The sequence below is a fragment of the Primulina huaijiensis genome, chromosome 12 (genome assembly GCF_012295235.1).
Source record: "Primulina huaijiensis isolate GDHJ02 chromosome 12, ASM1229523v2, whole genome shotgun sequence".
NCBI classification, from domain to species: Eukaryota; Viridiplantae; Streptophyta; class Magnoliopsida; order Lamiales; family Gesneriaceae; genus Primulina; species Primulina huaijiensis.
The window spans coordinates 4,207,360-4,231,221 of record NC_133317.1 but is presented as its reverse complement, the minus strand read 5'-3'; the positions used below and the strand labels follow the sequence as shown (position 1 = coordinate 4,231,221).

The 23,862-nt window shown below is 34.3% G+C and overlaps 3 protein-coding genes across 9 annotated transcripts; 2 read left to right on the top strand and 1 right to left on the bottom strand.

Annotated features, from left to right (window-relative positions):
* Positions 1–183: 183 nt before the first annotated feature.
* Positions 184–10,797, bottom strand: LOC140989367 (LRR receptor-like serine/threonine-protein kinase FEI 1). Of its 4 annotated transcripts, none has more exons than XM_073458571.1 (15): positions 10,578–10,797; positions 10,400–10,490; positions 9,520–9,739; positions 8,917–9,052; positions 7,334–7,405; positions 7,192–7,263; positions 6,151–6,222; positions 4,919–4,990; positions 4,750–4,821; positions 3,761–3,852; positions 3,267–3,431; positions 2,821–3,153; positions 2,269–2,514; positions 1,631–1,764; positions 184–825 (listed from the first exon to the last, which is right to left on the bottom strand). In XM_073458571.1, the coding sequence occupies exons 3-15, from the start codon at positions 9,599–9,601 to the stop codon at positions 607–609; spliced, it is 1,767 nt and encodes a 588-aa protein (XP_073314672.1). In that variant the 5' UTR covers positions 9,602–9,739; positions 10,400–10,490; positions 10,578–10,797; the 3' UTR covers positions 184–606. The 4 variants fall into 4 exon arrangements, with proteins under 4 accessions (XP_073314672.1, XP_073314669.1, XP_073314673.1 ...); XM_073458568.1 differs by having other exon boundaries at positions 9,520–9,723; XM_073458572.1 differs by having other exon boundaries at positions 10,400–10,495; positions 10,578–10,786.
* A 6,765-nt stretch (positions 10,798–17,562) lies between these two features.
* On the top strand, positions 17,563–19,275 carry LOC140989578 (xyloglucan endotransglucosylase/hydrolase protein 3-like). The gene is made up of 4 exons (XM_073458847.1): positions 17,563–17,756; positions 18,357–18,457; positions 18,540–18,739; positions 18,860–19,275. Exons 1-4 carry the CDS (start codon positions 17,591–17,593, stop codon positions 19,230–19,232), a joined length of 840 nt encoding a protein of 279 aa, XP_073314948.1. The 5' UTR covers positions 17,563–17,590; the 3' UTR covers positions 19,233–19,275.
* A 1,273-nt stretch (positions 19,276–20,548) lies between these two features.
* LOC140989246 (serine/arginine-rich splicing factor RSZ22A-like) lies at positions 20,549–23,699 on the top strand. Of its 4 annotated transcripts, XR_012177459.1 has the most exons (7): positions 20,549–20,684; positions 21,081–21,183; positions 21,308–21,396; positions 21,689–21,929; positions 22,047–22,151; positions 22,722–22,913; positions 23,066–23,699. XR_012177459.1 is itself a non-coding variant. In XM_073458412.1 (6 exons), exons 2-6 carry the CDS (start codon positions 21,095–21,097, stop codon positions 22,759–22,761), a joined length of 561 nt encoding a protein of 186 aa, XP_073314513.1. In that variant the 5' UTR covers positions 20,549–20,684; positions 21,081–21,094; the 3' UTR covers positions 22,762–23,617. The 4 variants fall into 4 exon arrangements, 3 of the variants coding, with proteins under 3 accessions (XP_073314513.1, XP_073314512.1, XP_073314514.1); XM_073458412.1 differs by having other exon boundaries at positions 21,692–21,929; positions 22,722–23,617; XM_073458411.1 differs by having other exon boundaries at positions 22,722–23,617.
* Positions 23,700–23,862: the final 163 nt, after the last annotated feature.

Below are 23,862 nucleotides of genomic sequence, written 5' to 3'. Positions count from 1 at the left end.
GACACACAAGATCTTGAGATTGTTGCAATCCAATTAATATAGTATCAACAAATACATTATTAATCCTAAATTGTAATCGCATTATATGCTTGTAAATTTTTGGTGCCACGCACACTAGATATCAAGTATTAACTACGGACACACACAAGTTTGCTGCAGTTGTACTGTGCTGCAATAACAGAGAATATGTTCCACAAAAATCCAATCATCAGGGATCCTTTGTTAGAAGGTCAATATGAAGCAGTTTAACCTTTTTCATATACAGATGGAAACTACCAGGAAAGCAAATACAGAGGCCGACAAATAGCTCGTACGAAGAAAGAGAACTTGTCATACATGGGGCGAAACAGAAAACATGAGCAAACAGAGACAACAAAGTCTGAGAAAGAACCAAGAACCTGATCCCAAGGCAGATCACCTGTGCTAGTTTTGACGAGAATGAACAAAGAACAAGCCTTTTCAATCATGGTTTTGCAGAAAGAATGAATAAATTTAGCTCGAGATACATAGGAGCAGATTGCATCCCCGTTCTGCTGTGCTAGTTTTGTCACTGAACTTTTGATGTGCAATGCAACAGATGATGATGGGACTCGCTTCTTTCAAGGTTCAATCAGAACTTGAATCGTAGAAATCGCTGGGGCAGGGTGTCAATATCTCAGATTCAAGTATTTGGACAACTTTGTGCATGGTGGGGCGATCCTCAGGGGTTGAAGAAACACATTGGATGGCAATTGACAGTATGGCCTCGAGGCTTTCTATTTGCACTCCTTCGCAGTGTGGATCAACAATTTCTTGCTGTCTGTTTTCTGAAACTAGATAGTTTAACTGCAGAAAATGAAAATGCCAAACTTAATTGGATACACACGGGGATAAAACATTCAATAAATACTACCAGATTGACATAAAGTTTGGTTATTGAGAAACAAGTTGAGTTTGAATGACGGCACAAAAGGCTGCCACAACTGAGAACTTCCAACCACCGCCACTTAGTTGGTGGAAACAAGTTGAGAAATGAAGGTCAATAAGCGGGAAAAGTAAGAGCAAAAAAATTGTATTCCAACGTAACTTTTTCCTCCAGAAAAATAACTCTTGGATACGGACGACAAATTGGATTATTAAAATTGGAGTATCGTGCCTTATCCTATCTTCTAATTATACAAGATATCAGTTCCTCATATGAATTGGTGCAACGTTCATACTAATATCTGTGCATGCATTTATCTCTATCACTAGATACAAGACCACCAAAAAGTAAACCACCTTTGGTAAAAAAATACTTTAATAAAACATTTTAATTACAAATAAAGTTTAAATTAATTTATATTTCAAAAGTGCAAACTCTTAAACTTTCATATTAATTTCAATATCATATTATACACTCGATGACGATGGATTTTTATCTCAGATGAGAAAAAAAACTTATTTTTTGGAAAAAAAAATTCTAATTTAAAAAGTATCATATTATACAATCATTATTTCTACCATTGTCATGTAACTGATATAAGATTATTTTTTTCCAAATTCTATAAAATATTTTCAGAAAACCACGACAGATCATGCATATGCATTGTGTATGCCCACAGCACAAAGATGGCAGTTTGACAGCTATAGTTGTATGAAAGAGCGATACCCATCCAACAATGTTGAGACCCTTCTCAATGAAGGAGGCATCAGTTGGCCTTTTTCCACTCAGAATTTCAAGCACCAGAACACCAAAACTATAAACATCAGTCTTTTCAGTAGCTCTGCCACTCTGCATATACTCTGCAAAATGGGATATGGGAGTACTCAGCATAAAAGAGTTTAACCTAGAGCGAAAAAATTTAGACAACGAAAACAAAGAAAGAAAGATCAACAAAAGTAGGTTAGAAAAGACATAAGTACACTAAATGATATAAATTGATCGAGTATGAAAGTTATATAAACTTTCTAATCATTGTTTAGACAGTCCACATTATCGTGAAGGAGATCACCAAAATAATATTTTGAGCTATATCAGACAATCGTATGACCACAAGGGCAGTTGCGTAACTTCAACTAAACTGAACAGAAGAAACTGGAAAATTAAAAACTCAAAATGCAAGAACACAATTAACCAAGGTTATGCGTACTGTTCAAGAAAACTAAAAATAACCCAACTTACGGAAGAGAAACACGACATCGCATAAAACCAATCTTCAGCTAAAACATTTGAAAACTTGTTGTATCTACGCACAGAGAAGCCAAAAGAAATGGAAAAAATAAATAACTCATAGTTTATGTGGCTACCCGGAGCCAGATATCCAAATGTGCCAGCAACAATGGTTGTAATGTGGGATTCATCATCCTCCAGTAGTTTTGCCAGTCCAAAGTCAGAGACTCGAGCTCCAAAATTCCCATCTAGTAAAATGTTGCTCGACTTGATATCACGGTGGATAATTCGAGGAGAACAATCATGATGCAGATAGGCAAGGCCTTTTGAAGCTCCCACAATGATATTCAAACGAGCAACCCAATCTAGTTGCTCAGCCCTCTCTGTGTCAAATATATGCGACGTTACTGATTTGCAAAAAAAAAATATATCTACCCTTGAATACATTAAATGAGCAAACAAAAAAGTGTCCAAATCCAAAATATTCAAATGCATTTTTCATTCAACATCATTAAAAAAACGAGAAAGCAGCAACATTAACAATTCTATGCCAGAACATTACTTGTGATTTCTATATGCGATAAGTATTTAGTAATGAAGAAATAAGTGTGCTTAAATGTGATTTTAACAAGCACAAAATAAGACCACTTCAAAATTCAGACAAAAGGAGTCCTAAGCTCCCAACATACCATGAAGAGCTTCATCTAGGCTGCCTCCAGTTAGGAAATCATATATTAGCAATTTGGATGTTGGAGAATTGCAATATCCTCGAAGGTTCACAAGATACCTATGTTTGATGCTTCCAAGAATTTCAAGTTCCCGTTCAAAAAAGCGATCAAACCCATCATTTACCTTCACAATTCTTTTCAAAGCAAATACATTGCCATCATCCATTACAAGCTTGTACACAGTTCCAAAACCCCCCGCCCCAATTATATGCTCTTCATTCAAGTTCTCTAGCTTTTTGATGATATCCTTTGAAGTGTAAGGCAGATCTCCATGAAACATCACAATTGATGCTCCTGAAACCATGACATAGAAAAATATGATACATATTTGAAAAACAAAGACCAAGAGTTGTGCAGATAAAAAAAAATGCATTTTTAGTTTTAGTGCATAGGTTTCAGATCATCACCTCCGCTAACATCCATAGCAAGACCTTTCCCTTGGTTTTTACCAAGTCTCTTATACAGAAAACAACCCCAGAAGCACATAAGTGCTACCAGAAGCAAGGCACCAACAGTGGCCAGTGCACTTATAAGAAGCCGCCCTGAATACTTCTTCTTGGCTTGGGTTTGGGCTGAAAACACCACAAAGAAAAAGGTCAAATGCTACTTTGAAATATATAAAACAGAATATCCAGTGTGGTAGTAACGTATATTTTAAGATCAATAAAAAAGGAAAAAAGCATCAAAAGCAAAAGCTTCTCTCCATGATCCAGTTGTGCATTATGCAAATGATATAACATTAATCCATACTCCCAATTCTTATTAAGTACTGAATAAAAAAAGTAAAAACTATCTAAAACAGATGATGATCGTAGAACAACCACAAGCACATTCTCCCACCCAGTATATCAACAAACTAATGAGGAAAATGAAAGCAAAACAATCTCAAAGAAAATAGTACCTGAAGTTGTAGGCTGAGTCAATACAGTAGAACCATCACTGTTCTTACATATTTGAATTTGCTTGCCACACAATTCAAGGTTCCCGACAAATCTGCCAAGAAAAGCATCAAATGAGCATTGCAGAAGGCCAGTTGAAAGCAAAATTACAAAAGAAAAAAAAAGTATGATGCCCTAATTAGAGCCACAATTAAAAACAAAGTATTTTATAAATCAAAATGGATGTCAGCGATTAGATTCATAGGACGCCAAAACCATTATTGTGCAGCCCAACAATCTATCTAATTCTCAGTTAAGCCATGATCTGGTGAGATCCTAAACTGAAATGGCTAGCCTTCTGGATACAAAAAATCTCTCAAAGTTATGAGTCATTCATGGATGATATGAAACCATAATGTTACCTATACCTTGAGATCCACAATGACCCACTTTAGACCGCTTTCATTAATCTATATTATTATTATTAAGGCCCAGCCCTTGATATTAACCGTTAGGTCTTTTGATATGGGCATTTTTCAAATGGCCACTATCCATATCCCATAAAACAAAATTAAATTTTAAAATGGTCATATTACCCTATCCCAAAAAAAAACAAAACCTCGTATATTTGATGGAATTGCTAAATTAGTTACATAAAATTTCACACATTATCCATCCAAATTACAAATATGTCTAGTATAGCTTATCTATTTTTTTTTTAAAAATGTCACACATTATTCAAACAATAATTACAAACTACCACAAAATAATTACACACTACCACAAAACAATTACAATATACATAATATATTTGCTCATATTTTAATATTCCCAGAGATAAACACCGTATACAAAACCTAGCCCGAGATTTTCCCAAGCCTAAGCTAGTAAACAATTAGTAGGTCGGGATAATACAGATATATTCAGACTAGTAAAAAATAACCGTAAATAAAATATGTATATAGCTTCCAAAAGAGGTACAGAGCACATAATAACAATATTTAGAACTTACGAATCATTGTGAAAGTTGGCAAGTACACCATCAGAGGGAATAGGTCCCACCAGAAAGTTTGTCGATACATTGCTTCAATTATCACATGAGATCAAATTTTAAAATCTAGACCAAGGAAAAGGAAAACCATATAAAATTCATGAAAGTAGGGTATCTTCAGATCACTCACAATGTTGAAAGCTTGCCTAAGTTCCCGAGCGAAGAAGGAATACTTCCACTCAGAGAATTGCTAGAAAGATCCCTGTAAAAACAGATAAATGATTTAATAATCTGATAGTGAATTTCTATACATGTGACCAGAACTCCATTTGATAAGAATTAAGGTGCTCACAAGTAAATGAGCATATGGTCAAATGTATTAGGAAATGACTAAAAGTTTCTCCCAGAATCTAACAACATAAACAAGCACCGTGGTTATAAGATAATTAGCCTAGACAATCTTCTCGTTCACAGCTAAAGATAAAAAGGAAGTAAGACAAGGGTGGAGGATAGAAGTGATTTTTAAGATATAAGGCTCACTCAACCACTAATTATGTAGCTCAAGGACCTAGCCATGCGAGGAGAATCTTCAAGTGCTAAAGAATCTTATTCGTGCCTGATCTTATACTTTCTTGAGGTAGCGTACTTCTTATTAGCTACTCACCTATGAATCACTCCAGCTTGCTAATTTAAAACCCAATGTCTCATTTTCATTTAGAAGTCGAACTTTAATCACAGTTTGACTGCTGGATAGATCGAGGTAAAGCCTTTTGCGCAGTCAAAACAAAGTTCAAAATGCGCATAAACAAATACAATAGTACAAAGATATGATAATTCTGACTCATTCTAGAAAGACAAAGATCTGAAACAGTTTAGGTTACTACTATCTGCAAACAACATCGATTGAAAATCCAGTACAACATGCATAAATATTCAACATGATTTAATAGACAAGAATACAAGATAAACGCGGTGTGGCTTCTGCTTTGTTGAAAAAAATTAAGCATACATGCATAAACTGGAAAATATTTGAACTAGCTCTAGACAAAGTATACCATATACGTTGTGCGGCTTGGGCTTAGTTTATAAAAATGAAGCATGGACACATAAATTAGAGTTTACATTTGAACAGCTCTAGACCAAGCAACCCATCAAGAATATTTCAAGTTAAAGAGTGGAACATTTCTGCGTTCATGGGAACTGAGAAATAGCATGTAATTTTCATGGATTATATCATATATGTAGTAATCAAACCCTTTACTCTCAGGATGATATGATGCAGTAATCGTGATCCATGATTTTCACAGAGTTCTGTCCTACCAAGTGTTTTTAAGACCATGAAATCTTATATAATAAGATGTTAAAACTAAAGATACAAGAATCACAGCATGAACATTCAGCAATTTCAAGATAGTTACTTACAAACTTTGAAGCTGAGAAAGGTTTCCCAACTCAGTGGGAATCGATCCACTTAAGTAGTTTCCCTGCAAAAATCTGTAAAGAATACAATCAAGATCATCACTCTTTATTCAAACAAAAGAAATGCAGCAAAAATTGCAGCGAATTTTCATCCTTAGCTGATCACTTGGGTCCCACTTGATGTAATGCATAAAATAAAAAGTAAATTAATACAGCTGAGGGATTTCATGTGATGTTATTACACATTTCAGGGAGCGGGAGCAATCATTTACATTCGACCACATATTACTATTTTTCGTTTTATACCTGCCCTGTGTGGGTCTCTTTTGGTTGAAAAAGATGATAGGTCCCTGCAGGAAGGATCTAAGTGACAAGGAGAATTAGAGTCAAGTTTGGAGTCAGGAGTCGAAATTTTGGAGGCCTTGCAAGTTAAATTATGTTACGAGAATTGTTATTATCAACACAATTTATGCTATGATATTGGCTCATCTCCGAGTCTAGATGTTTGTTGTATAAGGCATGTATTTATGTTCCAATTATTCTCTCATTTTGATTATGATGTCAATGATTGTATGCACATACATTGAGGGTTTATATTTATTTTCAAGGGAATCCAAATATATGTCTATTGATTCGTGTTGGGTTGGGAGATACAACTTATGGGGAATTATCTAAAAAATGTTTATTGAATATCATGCCATTAATGTATTATATTTTGGTGAGCAACTGGGCATCACACTCAGGGACTTGTATGAAAGAAAATAGGATAGAACAATCAGTAAGTTTCTGGACATTTCAGTTTTCATCAAAATAAGCAACTTCCATTGTTGTCACTCTTTCTTCAAATTGCTCAGCCGAAATAACTTTTACAAAAATCAAGCAGTGAATCATCCATCGACGACTCAAATTTCAAATGAACACATTCTAAATTTTACCATCCCATGTAAATAATTGAAACTAACCTAACAGTATTTAGATAAGAGAGTAAACCAAATGACATAAATTAATGTTCAAACCAAATGACATAAATTAATGTTCACTTACACTGATTGCAACTGTGTACAGTTTCCAAGTTCCGGAGGAATTGACCCATACAAATTGTTGTCATGAAGAGCTCTGCTAACATGCATAAACTTAATAGCAGGAGTAATAAGATGATGAGAAGGAAGAATCACAAGGAACTTACAGAAATTGCAGGTTCTCTAACTTTCCAATATCTGATGCTATGGGTCCACTCAATTTGTGGTTAGAGAGGCTCCTGTGCCATTAAAATACCAAGAACATACAGCAGTACCATTATGCATAAATGTGACCTTCTGTTAAATTTGGAAGTGAATTTTGCACAACATAAACACATCAATGATTGCTTAATACTTGGGGTTTTAATAAATAATAACAAAATACCTTGAATGCTAACTAAGGTAGAGACATAGATCCCACATTGTCATGTGTAAAAATGGAAGAAGAGACGAGAATAATTCATAGGCACGATAGAAAAATTCAGTATTCTATAACCAATAAAAGTAGCTAGTGATATTACACTTAAGCTAAGTATTCTGATTGCAAGGAAAATTGGCCTTGCCAAGTTTGTGACAGCTTAAAATATAAGTTTTGATGACATAGTACAAGCTAATCAAATAAGGCTACGTTTAGGTTCGAAGAATGAGATTATTGAATGATTAATACGTAAATGATAAAAAGAATGATTGATATAGAAATGTAATATATGTTGATAAAATAGTATTGTGTTTGGTGTGATTTTTTATTATCGGATGAATTAAGAATCTTTTGACTTTTGGACAAAATTACCCTTGTGCTAAATTAAAATTACTTCTTTTTTGTTGGGAAAGAGTAGAATAGGAAACGAGGGTGTGATTAAAAAAGTGATAGTTAATACAAGGGGGAGAGATATGTTTATTTTCCTTCAGTTAATATGACTTAGTCCTTTGCAGAATGGATTGACTAGCATTATTAAAAATCCAACCAAAGACTGGATAAACCGGTTAAACCAACTACAGTCCAAACTCCAAACCAATCCCTTGTACCAAAATGGGCCCTAAGGGTTCAAAAATCAACTGAATTATAATGCTTAAAATGTTACAAATCGGAATCTTTTAGTACAAACCCTAAAGAATCAAGTAATACGTAGTAAATTCAGAGATACATAGTAGGTCACCAGTTGAGTAGAGCATTTTATTGATATAAGTGAGATGTTTAGTTCAGATATGAATTCCCTACAATGTGCATAGATATATCAGTATAACAAAGGCATTGGAAAACAAAGACCCAGAAAGATAAAATGACAAATGAAATACAAGAAAACTGTTGACTCCTCAGTCGGAACATATTTATACCAAAAGCTATAATTGCTCCCTAGTCCCTCCAAAAATTTGTTCAACTAAGCAACATTTCGAGGAGTTGGAAAACAAAAGATTCTTATAGTCCTCTGATTAGATTTCCAGACGCTTGCACAAAGTGGTGAATGTGCAGATAGGTTCACAAGCCACTCATTTTAACATTGAATAGTATACCGACAATAATTAAATATTTGAACAAGTATCTGTACTAAACGAAATATCATTAATTTAGACACATCGAATAAAAAGGGAAGAGAAAAAAATGACAGTATAGTGCAAGATGAAAGAGTAATCAACTGACCGACACAGGAAGAATGGCAAAAACAATTTGTTGCACCATTTTAGGCATCCTGTGTGTACGGTAAGATACCCAAAAAAATACTAAAACATTCTAAAGAGGTATGGAACTTACAAGGTTGTAACTCTTTTCGACTTGAGATCACATGTTACTCCCTTCCACCCGCATGGGTCATCATCCTCCGGTCTCCATTGCAGCAGAACATTGTCTGAACTAATTATGGCTGTCCTAAAGTTGACAAGCGCCTGACCTAAAAGTAAAATAGCTTTTATAGGTTGCCATATTCCCTTTCGTTTTTCTATTTCAGAAAAAGACACGCCATTTGTGAGGCTATAGCATATGCAGACGTTGTAAGTTGTACTTGTGATGTTTCATGCAAATTTCAACAAGAAACAATTCCAACAATTAAATATCTGAATGCAACAATCTGACCAGGCTATGAAATACGAATGCATGCTTTATCTACTTTGTAACAGTAGGTATGATTGATACTATTGTTTAACCACAATTAGATATCACACAAAGTACATAAACACCACAAATACCTATAAATCTTTATTGTAAAAATAATTGAAGGAGCGGGTATTCGAAAATATTTATAAAACATCCAATTTGAATTTAAATAAATAAACTAAAAGGTAACAACAAAGCATATATCCTCAGCAGGACTACAACACAGAAAAAAAAAGGTATGCTACAAGAGAATAACCGGCATACCATCAGGACTGAGTGCTCCAACTTCTATGGCCAGACTGTAAAGCAACAGGATGCATATATGGTGCAACAGGAACTTGCCCATTGAGGGTGGTTGGGCATAATAAAGTTTGTCAAATCATCAGATGAATGAAGGTGTATAACAATCCCTCTGGACATGCAATAATGCAACAGAGCATCCACTTTAAGAAAGTTTGGAAATACCCCCTGTAAAACAAAATCACTAATATTTACATAATTAAAACAAATGAATTCAGCTTATGAAAATTTTATCATTTCTACAGGTACGGGATGGAAATTCTCAAATAGCATAGCAAATGGAGGCACCGTGACAAAGAAGAGATTATACCAAATGCGAAGATTGTTTTATAGATTCAAAACTGATGGGAGATTTCAAATCATTGAGGCCCATCACCCCATACCAGTAAATATTAGATTTACGCTGTTTTCCTCCTCCGCGTGTTTTTTAATTGAAAACACACATCCCTTGAGAAATAAAGAATAGTCGGCTCATTTAGCATCATTAGTACCCACATCTGCTCCACATAATACATTCATAAAAAACATCAAGTCCATTCCATCACGTCAAATGCGGGAAATGCTGACTAACTCAGCACAAGCAATCTGTGATCCCGTCAGATCACACAGTGTAGACATTAACCAAAATTCTACCAAAACCAATAAATCAAAGGCTACAGTCAGCTTATACCCTTCAAATCACGAGTTACAATCAGCTCAAAGAGCAATTTCACAATGCAACTTTAATTTCCATAATTTGAGTGCGCGAAATCTACTAGCACACTTGATAACGCATGCTTACGGTTCTAAATTCCCAATAAAATTCTTCATTAACTAATTTTGAAAAAAAAAAAAAGGAAAATACCTTGGGGTAGCCTGGAGAAGTAGCAGATTTAAGCGTCTCGCAGAGCAAGGTTTTTCCAAAATTTTTTGGGGCGAGAAAAGCCAACGCCACACTGCACTGCGCAACATCACATCAGCACTCGAAATGCCAGACAAGAAACTCTTCAACAAAAATAAAAAGAAAAATGCTACGAAAATACCTTGCCGAGGCAGCAGATTCGATCCAAACAGACGAACCTCACCTCATTTTGAGTGTCGGAGTGAGAGAAAATCGAAAATCGAGAATCGAGCTGGAAAGGTGATTGCAACTAAAAAAATCAAAAGGGTTTCTGCGTTCTCTCTCTAGAATGATTGTAAATGTGCTGTGGGGGAACAGTTGGATTAGAGAGAGAAAATTGGATGCCGGAATTAAGAGAGATGGGATACTGATTGAGAACCAATCACACAAGAGTTGATGGCAGTGTGACCGCGACGAATCGCACGTGTAGCCGACGCCCCTGCTCACCAATCATCCCCTATTATCATATGATTAAAAAAAATTTTAAAAAACAATAGAAAGATATTATAAAAACATTATTTTTTCAGCTTACAAGTACAAGACTGAAATGAAAACATCTTACGGATTAATTTTGTGAAATGAATTTTTGTTCGGATTCGATCCGATCAATGAAAAATATTAGTTATCACTGTAGAAATGCTTCATGTTCGAAGAACAAAAAAAAACCCGCAAAAAGGGCCAAAAAATATATTTATATCAAATAGCTAAGTCAAATACAGGTGGTGTTTCAATTGCCATCATGAAGGCCATTTTAAAAAAACTGCCCTTTGATGAAAAGGAAGCATCTAGAAAAATCCAATGTAAATGGTGAAGCATTAGAAGCCCTTGATATCTCTAGGTCAACATTCAATTAATGATTGGATTCTTGATTTGAGATGCGCGTTCCACATGTGCCCAACGAAATCTTGGTTCAAAAATTTAAAAGAATCTAATGAAGGATTAGTGCTACTGGGAAACAATAAGCCATGTAAAATAAAAAGCTCTAGTTCTATCAGATTGAGAATGCATTATGGACAAGATATGCTTCAAAATAAAGTGAAGTATGTCCCCGAAAAAAAAAAGAAACTTAATATCTCTAGGAACTATTGACTATGATGGTTTCATGTTCAAAACCGAAAATAGAACTGTGAAAGTAATGAAAGAATCATTGTTAGTCATGAGAGCCATTAAGAAAAACTCCTTCTATGTACTCCAAGGGAATACTGTTGTAGGAGGGGCTGCTATGGCATAAGAGACGACAAACAAAGAAAATCTTTGGCACTTAAGGCTTGGCCATGTGGGTGAAAAAGGATCGGTGGAATTGTCCAAACAAAACCTACTGTGTGGAGACAAAATTCAAAGCTTGGAATTTTGTGAGAATTGCATACTAGGAAAAGTAAAGAAGATGCGGTTTGGCCAAGGTAAACACACGACTAGTAAGCCTCTTGAATATGTCCATTCAAACCTTCCTCAAGGACAACAACACATGGGAGAGGAAAGTATTTCATGTCCATAGCAGACTACTATACAAGAAGACTTTCGGTGTATGTACTGAAGACAAAGGATAAAGCTGCTATGAGATTCAAATAATGGTTGCAAGCATCAGAAAATAAAATCGACGGAAAACTCGAGCCTCTTTGTCCAGATAATGGATTGGAGTTCTTCTCAGAATCATTTAAGGAACTGTGCAAGTTGAAGGGAATCACAAGGCATAGAACTACTGCTAGTAATCCACAACAAAACAAGGAAGCGGAAAGGATGAATCGCACACTGTTAGAACATGTGAGATGCATGATTATAAATGTTGGTCTTCCAAAATCGTTTTCGAGAGAAGCTATTCACGCAGCATGTAACCTAATAGATTGATGCCCCTCAAGTGCAATCAACTTTAAATCACCAGTGGAAATTTGGGCATAAAGACCAGTTGAATACTCACACCTTAGAGTATTTGGTTGTTTAGCATACACACATGCCAAGCAAGACAAACTAGATGCAATGGATTTGAGATGTATTTTTATAGGTTATCTAGATGGAGTTAAGGATACAAGATCTGGAACTTAGAAGCCTCTAGGCAAAGGTGTTTTAACACAGGAAACGTCACATTTGATGAAAGCAAGATAGTCTATGGATTGAAAGATAATTGAAAGATAATTGTACTGCCATATACAAAATAAGTTATCATGAAACCCTAATTGAGGTGGAAACAACCAGTAACTCTCCACAAAAGGAAAATGAATAACACGCTAAAACTCATGCAAAAACTATAGAACATTACCCATCAAACCACAATCCTCGAACCTATACTCTAGCCAAAGACAAACAATAAGATAAGTGAGGCTTCCACAGAGGTATGCACATGCAGATCTAAGTTGGTATGCATTTACTGTAGCTGAAGATGTGTAGTTCTTTGAGCCATCAGCTTATGAAGAAGCTGTCACATGCAAAGAAAAAGAAAATTGGCAAGAGGATATGAATAATGAAATACATTCACTCATGAAAAATAACACGTGACAATCAGTGGATAAAGTATAAATGGTTATACAAACTGAAAGAAGGCTTTCCAGGGACAGAAATATTCTAGTACAAAGTAAAGTTGGTTGCAAAAGGATACAACCAAATGGAAGAACTAGACTTCAATGAGATCTTTTCTCCGGTTGTCAAGCATTGCTCCATAAGAATAATACATGCTTTAGTGGCTCACTTGGATATGGAACTTGAACAACTCGATGTAAAATCAACATTCTTTCATGGAGATCTTGAAAAGGTAATTTACATAGACAAACCAAAGGATTTGAGACTAAAATGTCTGAGCAGAAAGTGTGCCACCGGGAAAGATAACTTTATGGGCTAAAACAAAGCCCGAGGCAATGGTACAAGCGATTAATGAATTCATGAAAAAAATAATCTTTAAAAAGAGCAACCATGACAATTGTGTTTGCTTTAAAAGGGAAGAAAATGGTGTGGTGACTTACATACTACTGTATGTTGATGATATGTTCATTGCAAGTGTGAACAAATGGAGATACAAACATTAAAATAACAACTTAGCTTGGAATTTGAAATGAATGACCTGGGACCTGGGAAAGGCCAAGAGAATCCCAGGAATGAAAATTTCAAGGAAAATAGAATGCAAAAGTATGTTTTTGTGTCAAGAATCATACATAAAAAAGTGCTTAAACGATTTAATATGCATGAGGCTAAGACAGTAAGCACACTCTCAGTCAACACTTCAAACTCTCAATTGTACAATCACCGACAACTGGAGAGAAGATGATGAAAATGATGCATATTCCATATACTAATTTAGTGGAAAACATCATGGATGAGATGATGTGTAGTCGACCAGATTTAGCACATTCAATATGCTTGATCTTCAGATTTTTGGCTTACCTTGGGCAGAGTCATTGGAAAGCCTTAAAATGGACATTAAGGTACTTGAAATGAACTTCAAAGGTAGAATTGATGTTTAAGAATCAACAGGAAAACTCAACACAACCACTTGAAGGTTATGTGGACGCAGACTTTTCCGAGAACTTAGATACTAGAAATTTAACAAAAGGCTATGTTTTCACTCTATTTGGCACTACCATCAGATGGAAAGCTTCACTTCAATCTGTGGTAGCCCTATCAACAACCGAGGCAAAGTCCATACCTGTTACGGAGGCCATCTAGGAGGCAATTTGGTTGAAAGGCCTCATAGCAGAACTTGGAATTCAACAAGAACATGTTGTGGTAAACTATGATAATCAAAGTGCGATACACTTATCGAAGCACCAGGTATTCCATGAGTGTTCAAAGCATATTTATGTCAAGTTGCATTATGCAAGGGACATTATCTCTAAAGGAGATACAAAACTTGAAAAGATAATAACGGGTGACAACCTCGCAGATATGCTAACAAAGTCACTGCATGGGATCAAGTTTAAATACTGTTTGAACTTGATCGATGCAGGGGTTCAGGAATAGTTAATGGAGAGTAGCCAAACTTGGAGAAAAGGTGGAGATTTGTGAAGGTGTGTCTCACATGTGGCACCCTGGAAAAGCCTAGCATAACTACCAAGTGATTGGTTAAGTACAAGCCAACTGCCAAGGATAACTGCACAAGAAACTAACTGGTGGAAGTCACTGCTATAAAAAGTAAGATGGAATGCTTGTTGAGAGGACCCCTTGAGAAATCATCACAAGAGATTACAGAGGAAATCGAGAGAGAACAACAGAGATCTGCAGAGGAGAAGATGGTATTATTTGTTCTTGAGTGATATAATCTCTATAATTGTAATACGTGTTCATCAATAAAAATGTCGGTTACCCTCCCATGGATGCAGGATTATTTCGCCGAACCACATAAATCTTCTTGCATATTTTCATATAGTTGACTGGAGCCAAGCCCCCTTCGTCGCTCAATATCAAGATTTCAACTTCGACGCATGTTTCACCACGGCTCAGTCCACCGACATCGCCATTAGCTGTTTCTGTTGAGTATTTGGTTCCGAGTATTCCGGTTTGTTCCAAAAAAATTGTGGGACGCTACCCGAGATCTTACATGGTGTGTGACTATTGTTCCAGCCCAGCTACTAGGAAACCCGATGGCTTGCTCAATTAATTGTTGAGTTCTATATGTAAAGGGAGCGGGGGGAATTGTAATGATAAATTATGAATTGCATTATTACGTAAAATAATGAGGTTTACTACATATATTGTAATTGGGGTTAGAAGTGCATTTTCTCAATCAATAAGTCACGATTGGATTTCAGAATTATTGAGATTTTTGAATTAATAAAACCTTGGATGAATGATGTAGAGCAAGAGGTTGGATTTTTTAAAAAAAAAATTAAATTAAACAAAAATATGATTATAGCTAAACAATTTAAATGGTTTTGAAATAAATGAGAAACACTTGCCAACTCGTTGACTCGGTTGATCTAACTATTAAACGCAGTCGAGTTCTAACTTCTGACTCAGTCTCGGTTACGAACCACACATATTCATTTATACCTTCATATATTTGTTGTATAAGGTTGAGGTGAGTATCGTTTAGTGCTATGAACAAGAATTCATATATTTGTTCATTTATCATTTTTGAATTAAAAAAAATTATGTCATTCATATCTTTCAATTTATTTTTTTCATGTTACAGATCATTATCATCTTATTTAACAAATCAAGCAGTGTATAAGAGTAATATTCATGTGATAAACCGTCTATACTTTATGAAATTAAAGAAATAAAAACACATTACAAACTCAATATATGAATTTAGATTGCTAATTTAACCTTCAATTTTTCAATTGTTTGAGTACAAAAATTCACATTATTTTATACAATAAAGATGTGATTGGTATATTGGAATAGAATAATGTAAAAATTGATTCAAATTTAGAATGAAAAGAAAATTGAGAATTATTTAATTTCAATTATTGACTCTGAAAGAAATGAAAGAAAAAGAAAGAATGAAAATATTTTTAATAATAAAAGATTTTAGCTACAAATTTAAAATAATAGGTACTCTGGAAAGTGTTATTATTGTTATTATTAAATAATAGAAAAAAAATATCGATGTTCTATTAATTATTATAAAATTATTGTTATACACTTTAGCTAATCTAAATATATGATAATTTAAACTCATATAATAATAATAATATATAAGTTTAGATCAGTTAAAGTAAACTAAATATAGGATTTTTTTTATTAAAACAAATATAAGAATATATTCGAAATAAGAAAATGAGCATTTCATCTCATTTTTTATATGCATATATGATGATATTGGAATAAGAATGTAACAGTGAGAATAATATAAATGAAGATTAGCTAGATAATGTCCTCAAAAACAGTGATATTCGAGTTGGTGAAATATGAGAGATCTTGATCAATGACCAGAAGTTCGATTCTCTATAACTACACCTTATCAGGCGGTATGTCGCACAGAGTTTCCATATTGTACGTTAGCATGATGGTTTACCCATTACACACTTAATTAAAGATAGCAATTGCAGTTTCCTATGTCATTTAAAAAGTTAGTTAGATATATACCCTTAGTCAAACAAATTTTCTATTCATAATGTTGGGGTACAATAATTGTTCATGTTTTTTAGAACAATCGAAACGTGGCGCTTGAGTTGTTGTACTGTTTAAAACTAAAATTTTTGCTAAAACGACAAACACTCAGTGCTACAATTGGTATCAAAGCCAATGTCACGAATTCGATTCTCATTTATTGAAAATAGTGTAATTATTAGGAGGGAGATTGTTGGGGTGCAAACGTAGCGCTTGAACTGCTTTACGGTTTAAAAGATTTGAGTTGCACCATTACCATCATCTATAATTTTTGGTAAAACGACAAACGTTCTGTCGTACGCATAAAAAAAAACATGGACACTTAAATATCGAGTATGCCATATAAAATAATGGTAGTATACGTGTTTTGTCTTTTTTAAAGTTGTTTGATTATGTAGGCATATTTATATTACAATATATTGCGTAATACCTAGATTATTAAATTAATTACATCGAATTAGGTCTTTATGAACGACATCCATGGTATAAAAATTTACAAATTCATATTTTAAATATAAATATTATATATATATATTTGAAAATGTGGCAAATTACTCTAATTTAATATCATTAATATAGCTTGGCGATTCATACTTATCATGAGGACAAACAATAGTCAAAGCAAATTAAACTCTGCCTAATGACATTTAAATTTAAATATGTAAAAATCCAAATCAAGCAGAACAAAAACATTACTAATCAACAAATTATAATCAGAAAAAATTAATAATATTAATTAGCATCTCAATTTTTTTTGAAGGGAAGAAAAAAAAATTTATATATAAAAAAATCACACTGACTTTACCACGATGCTTTGACATTAAATTATTATAGATTTTATGAAAATATATATTTTGGAAACAAAAAGAAAAAAACATTAATATATATAAAATTGGATGGGAGATTCAAACAATATTAATTAATTAGCTAATTAAAATTAATTATACTTGATTGGAGATTTGAAGAATAATATATAAAACTGGATGGGAGATTTAAAAAATACTAATTAAATAGCTAATTACACTTAATTCTACTTGCGTGTATAAATACCACATACAATCCAAACAATTTAACACAACAGTTTCACATTATCAATCCTAAATATTTCTATTTTTAATGGATTTCATAATTGCATTAACCATTATTCTTGGTGTTCTTCCATTGAAATCGAATGGAGCAAATAATAATTTTGGTCAATATTATACATATTTATGGGGTACTGATCATTTCTGGGTTAATCCTCAAGGAACTGAGGTGCAACTTAAGATGGACAAACAATCAGGTTAATTGATATGATTTTTTTAAACTATTATTTCGTCATTTCGATCGCTTTTTCAAAAAAAAAAAAATATTCGAGTTTGTCTCATATTACATATTAGTACATCCATCCGCACACGCGTTGCATGTTTATATAATATTTTTTCTAATAATTGTCTCTGCAAAGAGAGCAATCCAAACGTTTGACGCTTTGGCGGTTGTGTTATTTTAAATATTTGACTTGCACTATCGTCACCAGTTATTGTTTTTGGTAAAACGTCAAACACTCAATCCCAACAATTGATATCAGAATAAAGTCATGGATTTACTAATCATGATTTGCAAAGAATGCAATTATTGTGATGTTGATTGTTTAGGTGCAATATTTGTCCTTTATGGGAGATTGCATGACGCTTGAGTTACTATAAGATTTAAAAGATTTGAAATGCACTGTTATCACAAGCTATAAATTTTGGTAAAACAGCAAAACGCCGGAGTGCCTAATAATGAAATTAAATATAAGTGAAAACTTAATATGTGACAATTTGAAAAAGATAGCTTTTGTCTAAGATTAGTATATTTTGAATGTTTTTTTTTTAATGTGATATTTTCATTCTATGTATAGGTGCTGGATTTAAGTCGAAATCGGATTTCGGATCCGGGTCGTTCCATATAAAGTTGAAGACCCCAGATAAGAGAACAAAGGGGATTGTTACATCCTTCTATGTAAACTGTTGAATTGTGCTATCGTTTCTTTAATGATTGAATATGACATATGTATGTGTGTGTTAACTTGTGTAAATGGCAGCTGACTTCGGACCCAGATGATGGTAAACCTGCAGGTAACCATTTCGAGCTCGATTTCGAGTTCTGGGGTGTGGACAACAGGGTACAAACGAATGTTTTCGATAACGATGGAGGGCACAGGGAGCAACGCTTCCATCTTTGGTTCGATCCATCCAAAGATTTTCATACTTACCAAATTATTTGGAACTCACATCAGATAGTGTAAGTGTCTCAATTTTATGTTGTACAAATGAAGCTTAAATTCTTATTAAAAGAAGACAAATTCCGTTGAGTAATGTGATCTTACAGTACTCATAATTTTTGGATTTGATTCTATTTTAGATTCATGGTGGATAACATTCCCATAAGAGTATTCAAGAACAATACTGCCAAAGGAGTGGTATTTCCGAACAAGTCAATGCACGTAGAAGCGAGCATATGGAATGCACCATTCGCCGGATCACCGGTTGCATGGAGCCAAGCCCCTTTCATAGCCCATTATCAAGATTTCGGTTTGGATGCATGCTCGGCCCCGGCTGGATCCGAGGATATTTCGCATTGTTCTTCGCAGCAGTATTTTTGGAACAAGCCTGAATATTGGGAGCTAAGTGCAGAACAAAGACAACAAATGAATAGACATAGAAAATCTTATATGTTTTATGACTATTGTGCCAGTAAGACTACTAGGAAGCCCGAATGCTCACTTAATGAGTAGTTGAACTAAACTCAATTTTATTGAAATAAAAATTTTAAGTATTACGAAGTGTTTCACAATTAAATTTGTTACAATCTGTAGTTTTTGTTCATGATGTGTTGTTTGTCTATACACAATCTCCAAAAAGTGGCCATTCGAAATTTTTAATCATATAATCGTGACTATGTATAGATGATCGATTTTAGTCTTTCTCGTCTAAATCATGTAATTAAATAACAAATATCATGTTAATTTTTTTACAAATACATGGTTAAAAAAAATCTCTCGTACCGTGCACACGTGCTTAACAAAACATATAAAAAAAATTAACAATTACATTAATCATTTTATTTATATGATTTTGAAGAGAAAGACAAATTATTATCAAAACATAATCAGAAGACTATAATTGATTCAACAAAAAACACAAGAATAAAAATATTACACATTAACGCATTCATGACTAAAATTGATATTTTGGAAGAAAAAAAAAAGAGTTAATTAACCCCTTTAAATTTCAACACCGTAATACCTTGAAAGTTTAGGGACTTCAATTGATGTCCTAAACTTTCTACTTATTGCATGCAATGCCACAAGTTGGACCCAACTTGTAATTTTCAAATTCGATCAACTTAAATTAGGTAATTAACAAGCATGGATATTAATAAAATTAAATAGAATTTTTAAAAAAATGTGTTAACATTAGCTAAATGACGGACATTAAATTTTGTAACACTTGAACATCTTTTTTATTATTATTTTTTAAATAATGTAAATTCACATCCGCTATTTTTGGTATGATTTGAATAAACCCTAAAAATCAAAACAATAGTCAGCAAACTACGAATATTTGAACATATTTTGATCTCGCTCATGGATGCATACATCAGAGTGATACCATTTGGTTCGATTAATAGGATGACATCATATTTTAAATGATCGATTGGTTCAATTTATTTTTCACCAAAAACGTCATGAGGGAACAATTGTTTATTAGATCAAAATGATTTTATAGAATAAAAATGAGAATCAGAGCGGAATAACCAAGTCCCTGGATCCCTCAATATTACATTTATTTATTTTATTAACGAAAAATACATTTTGAAAAAAGACAAAAACTTGTGTGAGACGGTTTCACGAGTCGTATTTTGTGAGACATATCTCTTATTTGAGTCATCAATGAAAAAGTATTACTTTTTATGCTAAGAGTATTATTTTTTATTGTGAATATCGATAAGATTGACTCGTCTCATAAATAAAGATTCGTGAGACCGTGTCACAAGAGACCAACTCGTGGAAAAAACTATAGCTTAAAATTAAAACTTGCCTAGGAAAGAAACCACAGGGATATACACGTAATTTACTGCACCCCCGGCTTACTCGTTTTGAACCCCTCAAATTCGTGGAACTCGAACAGTATCGCGATTGCTTAGGCTTTCCTGGAGTTTCCCCACATTTTATCTAGGGTTTCAGGTAGTCTCCGTCATTCTCTACGTGGATTATATAATATCTATCTTGATTGTTGAATCCTGTTTATTCTGTCCAGTGACTGTGAGTTAGTGATGGATCTATAGTTTTTTTCGGATTTTTTTTATAGAAAAGATCTACAGTTTTTAATGTTGTACGAGTGTAAGTTTTCTGTTCTTTTCTCCGTTTTCTCTCTTGTTTTGCTGAAAATTACTGATGAACTTGCTCTGAACAGCATTTTCGGTTACTGACTGATTAATTGTCAGTAGGGATACTTTTTTGCGATTTTTACCGGTTTTTTTTCTTCAATTTTTGTAAGAAAATGCTAAGATCTCTTTCCCCCCTGTTTTTATTAATGATTTTTGCTAAGTACGCTTTATATGTATGCAACTTTTATCCTAGGAACTTGATCCAAGATGTCTCGAGTGTATGTTGGAAATTTGGACCCTCGAGTCACTGAGCGCGAGCTTGAGGATGAATTTCGAGTGTTTGGTGTCATCAGAAGGTAAATCATGCGACTAGCCTTATGATTGGCTTTAGTGTAAAGAAGCCAATTTCAAATCACACAAAAATGTATTATCTTTGCTAGGATAGATTTCTCACTATCTCTTTAATGATGTTTCATGCAGCGTGTGGGTTGCAAGGAGACCCCCTGGTTATGCTTTCGTTGATTTTGACGACCGAAGAGATGCACAAGATGCCATCAAGGAACTTGATGGTAATCTTTTAGGGTTTATTAGCGTACATATCTTGTAGCAGTTTAGCTAGTTTAGGGATAGTTACCGCATTTCTATTATCTGTTTACAGTTTTAGCTTCTTTTTGTCATGCTCTGTTCACACCACAGTTAGTGTGCTTAACAGAAGCACCTATGCTACACATGTGTTGCTATTTTCTTTATTTCTATTATGTGATGGCCTATATTTACTCTATTGATTACCTTATTTTTTTAATTTTGTGAATTGTGACCCAATTATATTTGCTTGGAAGTAATATACATCTTGGTTTGAAGCAGGAAAAAATGGCTGGAGAGTTGAGCTTTCTCACAACTCCAGAGGTGGTGGCGGAGGTGGTGGTGGAGGTGGAGGCGGAGGCGGAGGCGGTCGTGGTCGATCTGGCTCAGATTTGAAATGCTATGAATGTGGTGAGCCTGGCCATTTTGCCCGTGAGTGCCGAATGCGGGGAGGTTCTGGAAGACGTAGGAGTCGCAGCCCTCCTTCTAGATATCGCAGGAGCCCAAGTTATGGTCGAAGGTAGTGATGGAAAGTTCACTACAAATGGTTATTATGATACTCCAGTTATAATTTTTTATCTGATGTATAGATGTGATTTCTTTTTATGATTCCATTTCTGTTTTCTTGGGCTTACAGTCCTCGTGGTGGTCGTTCACCCAGACGTCGCAGTTTGTCACCCAGGGCTCGCAGCTACAGCAGGTCACCAATTCGTGGACGAGATGAAGTGCCATATGCGAATGGGTGAATTTCTTACCATTGTCGGACTTTATTTATTTTTATTGTGATACATATGTGCTGTGTGTGTATTAGCGAGAGAATTTCCATGCTGGTAGTCTGGTACAGAGATTAATAATTGATGGTATGGTTCCTGTAACCAGTTAACCAACCCAAATTTTAGCTGTATGTTCTGACTTGCATACAATCTAAGAAATTATTTTTAACTTCCATGGCCATATTTCTAGGTCCTAGAAGTCCAACTTAGGAAAGATATCATCATATCTAGATTTATATGCTGTCTTTTAATTGTTATGTAGGAAGTTGCCGATATAGTGTTTTCAGGGACTAATAGAAAGATAAGTAAATACTACATCTTATCACTGCAAACTGATATGTTTTAATGTCATCTTTGAGATAAGCTTCAGAGCGGAAAGGAGTTTATGATTATTTCTCGGATGCATGAGAAATTTGTAAATAATTTCCTTGTGATATTAAGTTTCTGGATCAGTCTTTTCGGCCTTGTGATCTATACTATTACATGAGTTGATATTGCTATTGTACTTGATTCAGATTTGCCTTGTCCCTTTTATGCAGAAATGGCGTCAGGGCCGAAAGACGTAGAAGCAGGAGCTGAGCTTGGAAGACTGAATAAGAATTTTAGATATATCCTGAAATGTTTGGAACTGTGTGTTTACTATGCTTGGATTTAGTTACGACTAATGCTAGTGGGCCGATGCCCTCTGCTTCGACTCGTGGATTTGGTTGAGTGTCTTTACTACTTCAGTAGTAAGTTTGTCCTTTTCATACTGTTTTCGCATCTCAGTTAACCATGGACCATCATAAAGCGTAGTTTTTTATTTTCATTGAATCTCATGTTATCTATTAAAAGCTCCTGATAGAACATTGCTAAAAATTCATTATTTTGTTTCTGTGTCGAGGTGTCTTCACGGTTCTGCTTCATTGGTTTTTGTGCATCTGCACTTCTGCTTTCGTTCTTCACTGTCTTCTGTGTGATCTTCAATTCGAAAGATTGTGGATCCCAGCTGGCTTCACACTGCTACGTGCTACTTTTGATTGAATATCTGCGGCATTGAGCGCCTCGCCAATTTAGTTAATGATATTTATATGTGGATGAAGAACGGCTCCAAACGCTTCCGGCAGGTTAATCAATCCTGAACATGAAACATTTACCAATCGGCATATTCTTGGAACTGCCGTTAGGTTTTTTTGGTTGCCAGTTTTCCGTTGGAAATGATGGTCGATGGATGAAAAGCTACTTAAAATCGACACAGAAAGCTTTTGTGCGACGATTTACGATGTCCACTAAACCCCAATCTTGCACCAACTCAATGCATTCTTCATTGAAAGCTTTTGTTTTTGTGGAACCGTATAAAAATTTTAATTTTGGTCTGAAAAACAGAGCTGTTTCTAGGTGTAGGAATGTGTTTAAAGTGAATGGTTTGCTAATTAATTGTATTTACTGCAACATATGTTTTATAGTATAATTTCTAAACTTTAATCACAAAAGTGGAAATAAAGCCAAGGACGCAAGGACTTCCAAAATCTACTGCAGAGTGTATCATTGATGTTTGGTGCACTAAAATTCGGTACAATGTTACAACACAACAAATATATATAGCTTATTATATTTTAGTAGATGGATAATTTGTGGTGTCAACTGCATCTTTATGTTTTGATCTACAAACTAAATTTGTTTTTCAATGCAAATACTAAT

Excerpts from the sequence above, each read along its gene's own strand:
- LOC140989246 (XM_073458411.1), top strand. The coding sequence starts at position 21,095 with ATGTCTCGAGTGTATGTTGGAAATTTGGACCCTCGAGTCACTGAGCGC. Across the intron at positions 21,184-21,307 it reads GTGTTTGGTGTCATCAGAAG|CGTGTGGGTTGCAAGGAGAC; the intron begins GTAAATCATGCG and ends TGTTTCATGCAG. Across the intron at positions 21,930-22,046 it reads AGCCCAAGTTATGGTCGAAG|TCCTCGTGGTGGTCGTTCAC; the intron begins GTAGTGATGGAA and ends TTGGGCTTACAG.
- LOC140989367 (XM_073458571.1), bottom strand. The coding sequence starts at position 9,601 with ATGGGCAAGTTCCTGTTGCACCATATATGCATCCTGTTGCTTTACAGT. Across the intron at positions 7,406-8,916 it reads TCGAAAAGAGTTACAACCTT|GAGCCTCTCTAACCACAAAT; the intron begins GTAAGTTCCATA and ends TTAATGGCACAG. Across the intron at positions 2,515-2,820 it reads CCTAGATGAAGCTCTTCATG|AGAGGGCTGAGCAACTAGAT; the intron begins GTATGTTGGGAG and ends TATTTGACACAG.
- LOC140989578 (XM_073458847.1), top strand. The coding sequence starts at position 17,591 with ATGGATTTCATAATTGCATTAACCATTATTCTTGGTGTTCTTCCATTG. Across the intron at positions 17,757-18,356 it reads TAAGATGGACAAACAATCAG|GTGCTGGATTTAAGTCGAAA; the intron begins GTTAATTGATAT and ends TTCTATGTATAG. Across the intron at positions 18,740-18,859 it reads TGGAACTCACATCAGATAGT|ATTCATGGTGGATAACATTC; the intron begins GTAAGTGTCTCA and ends ATTCTATTTTAG.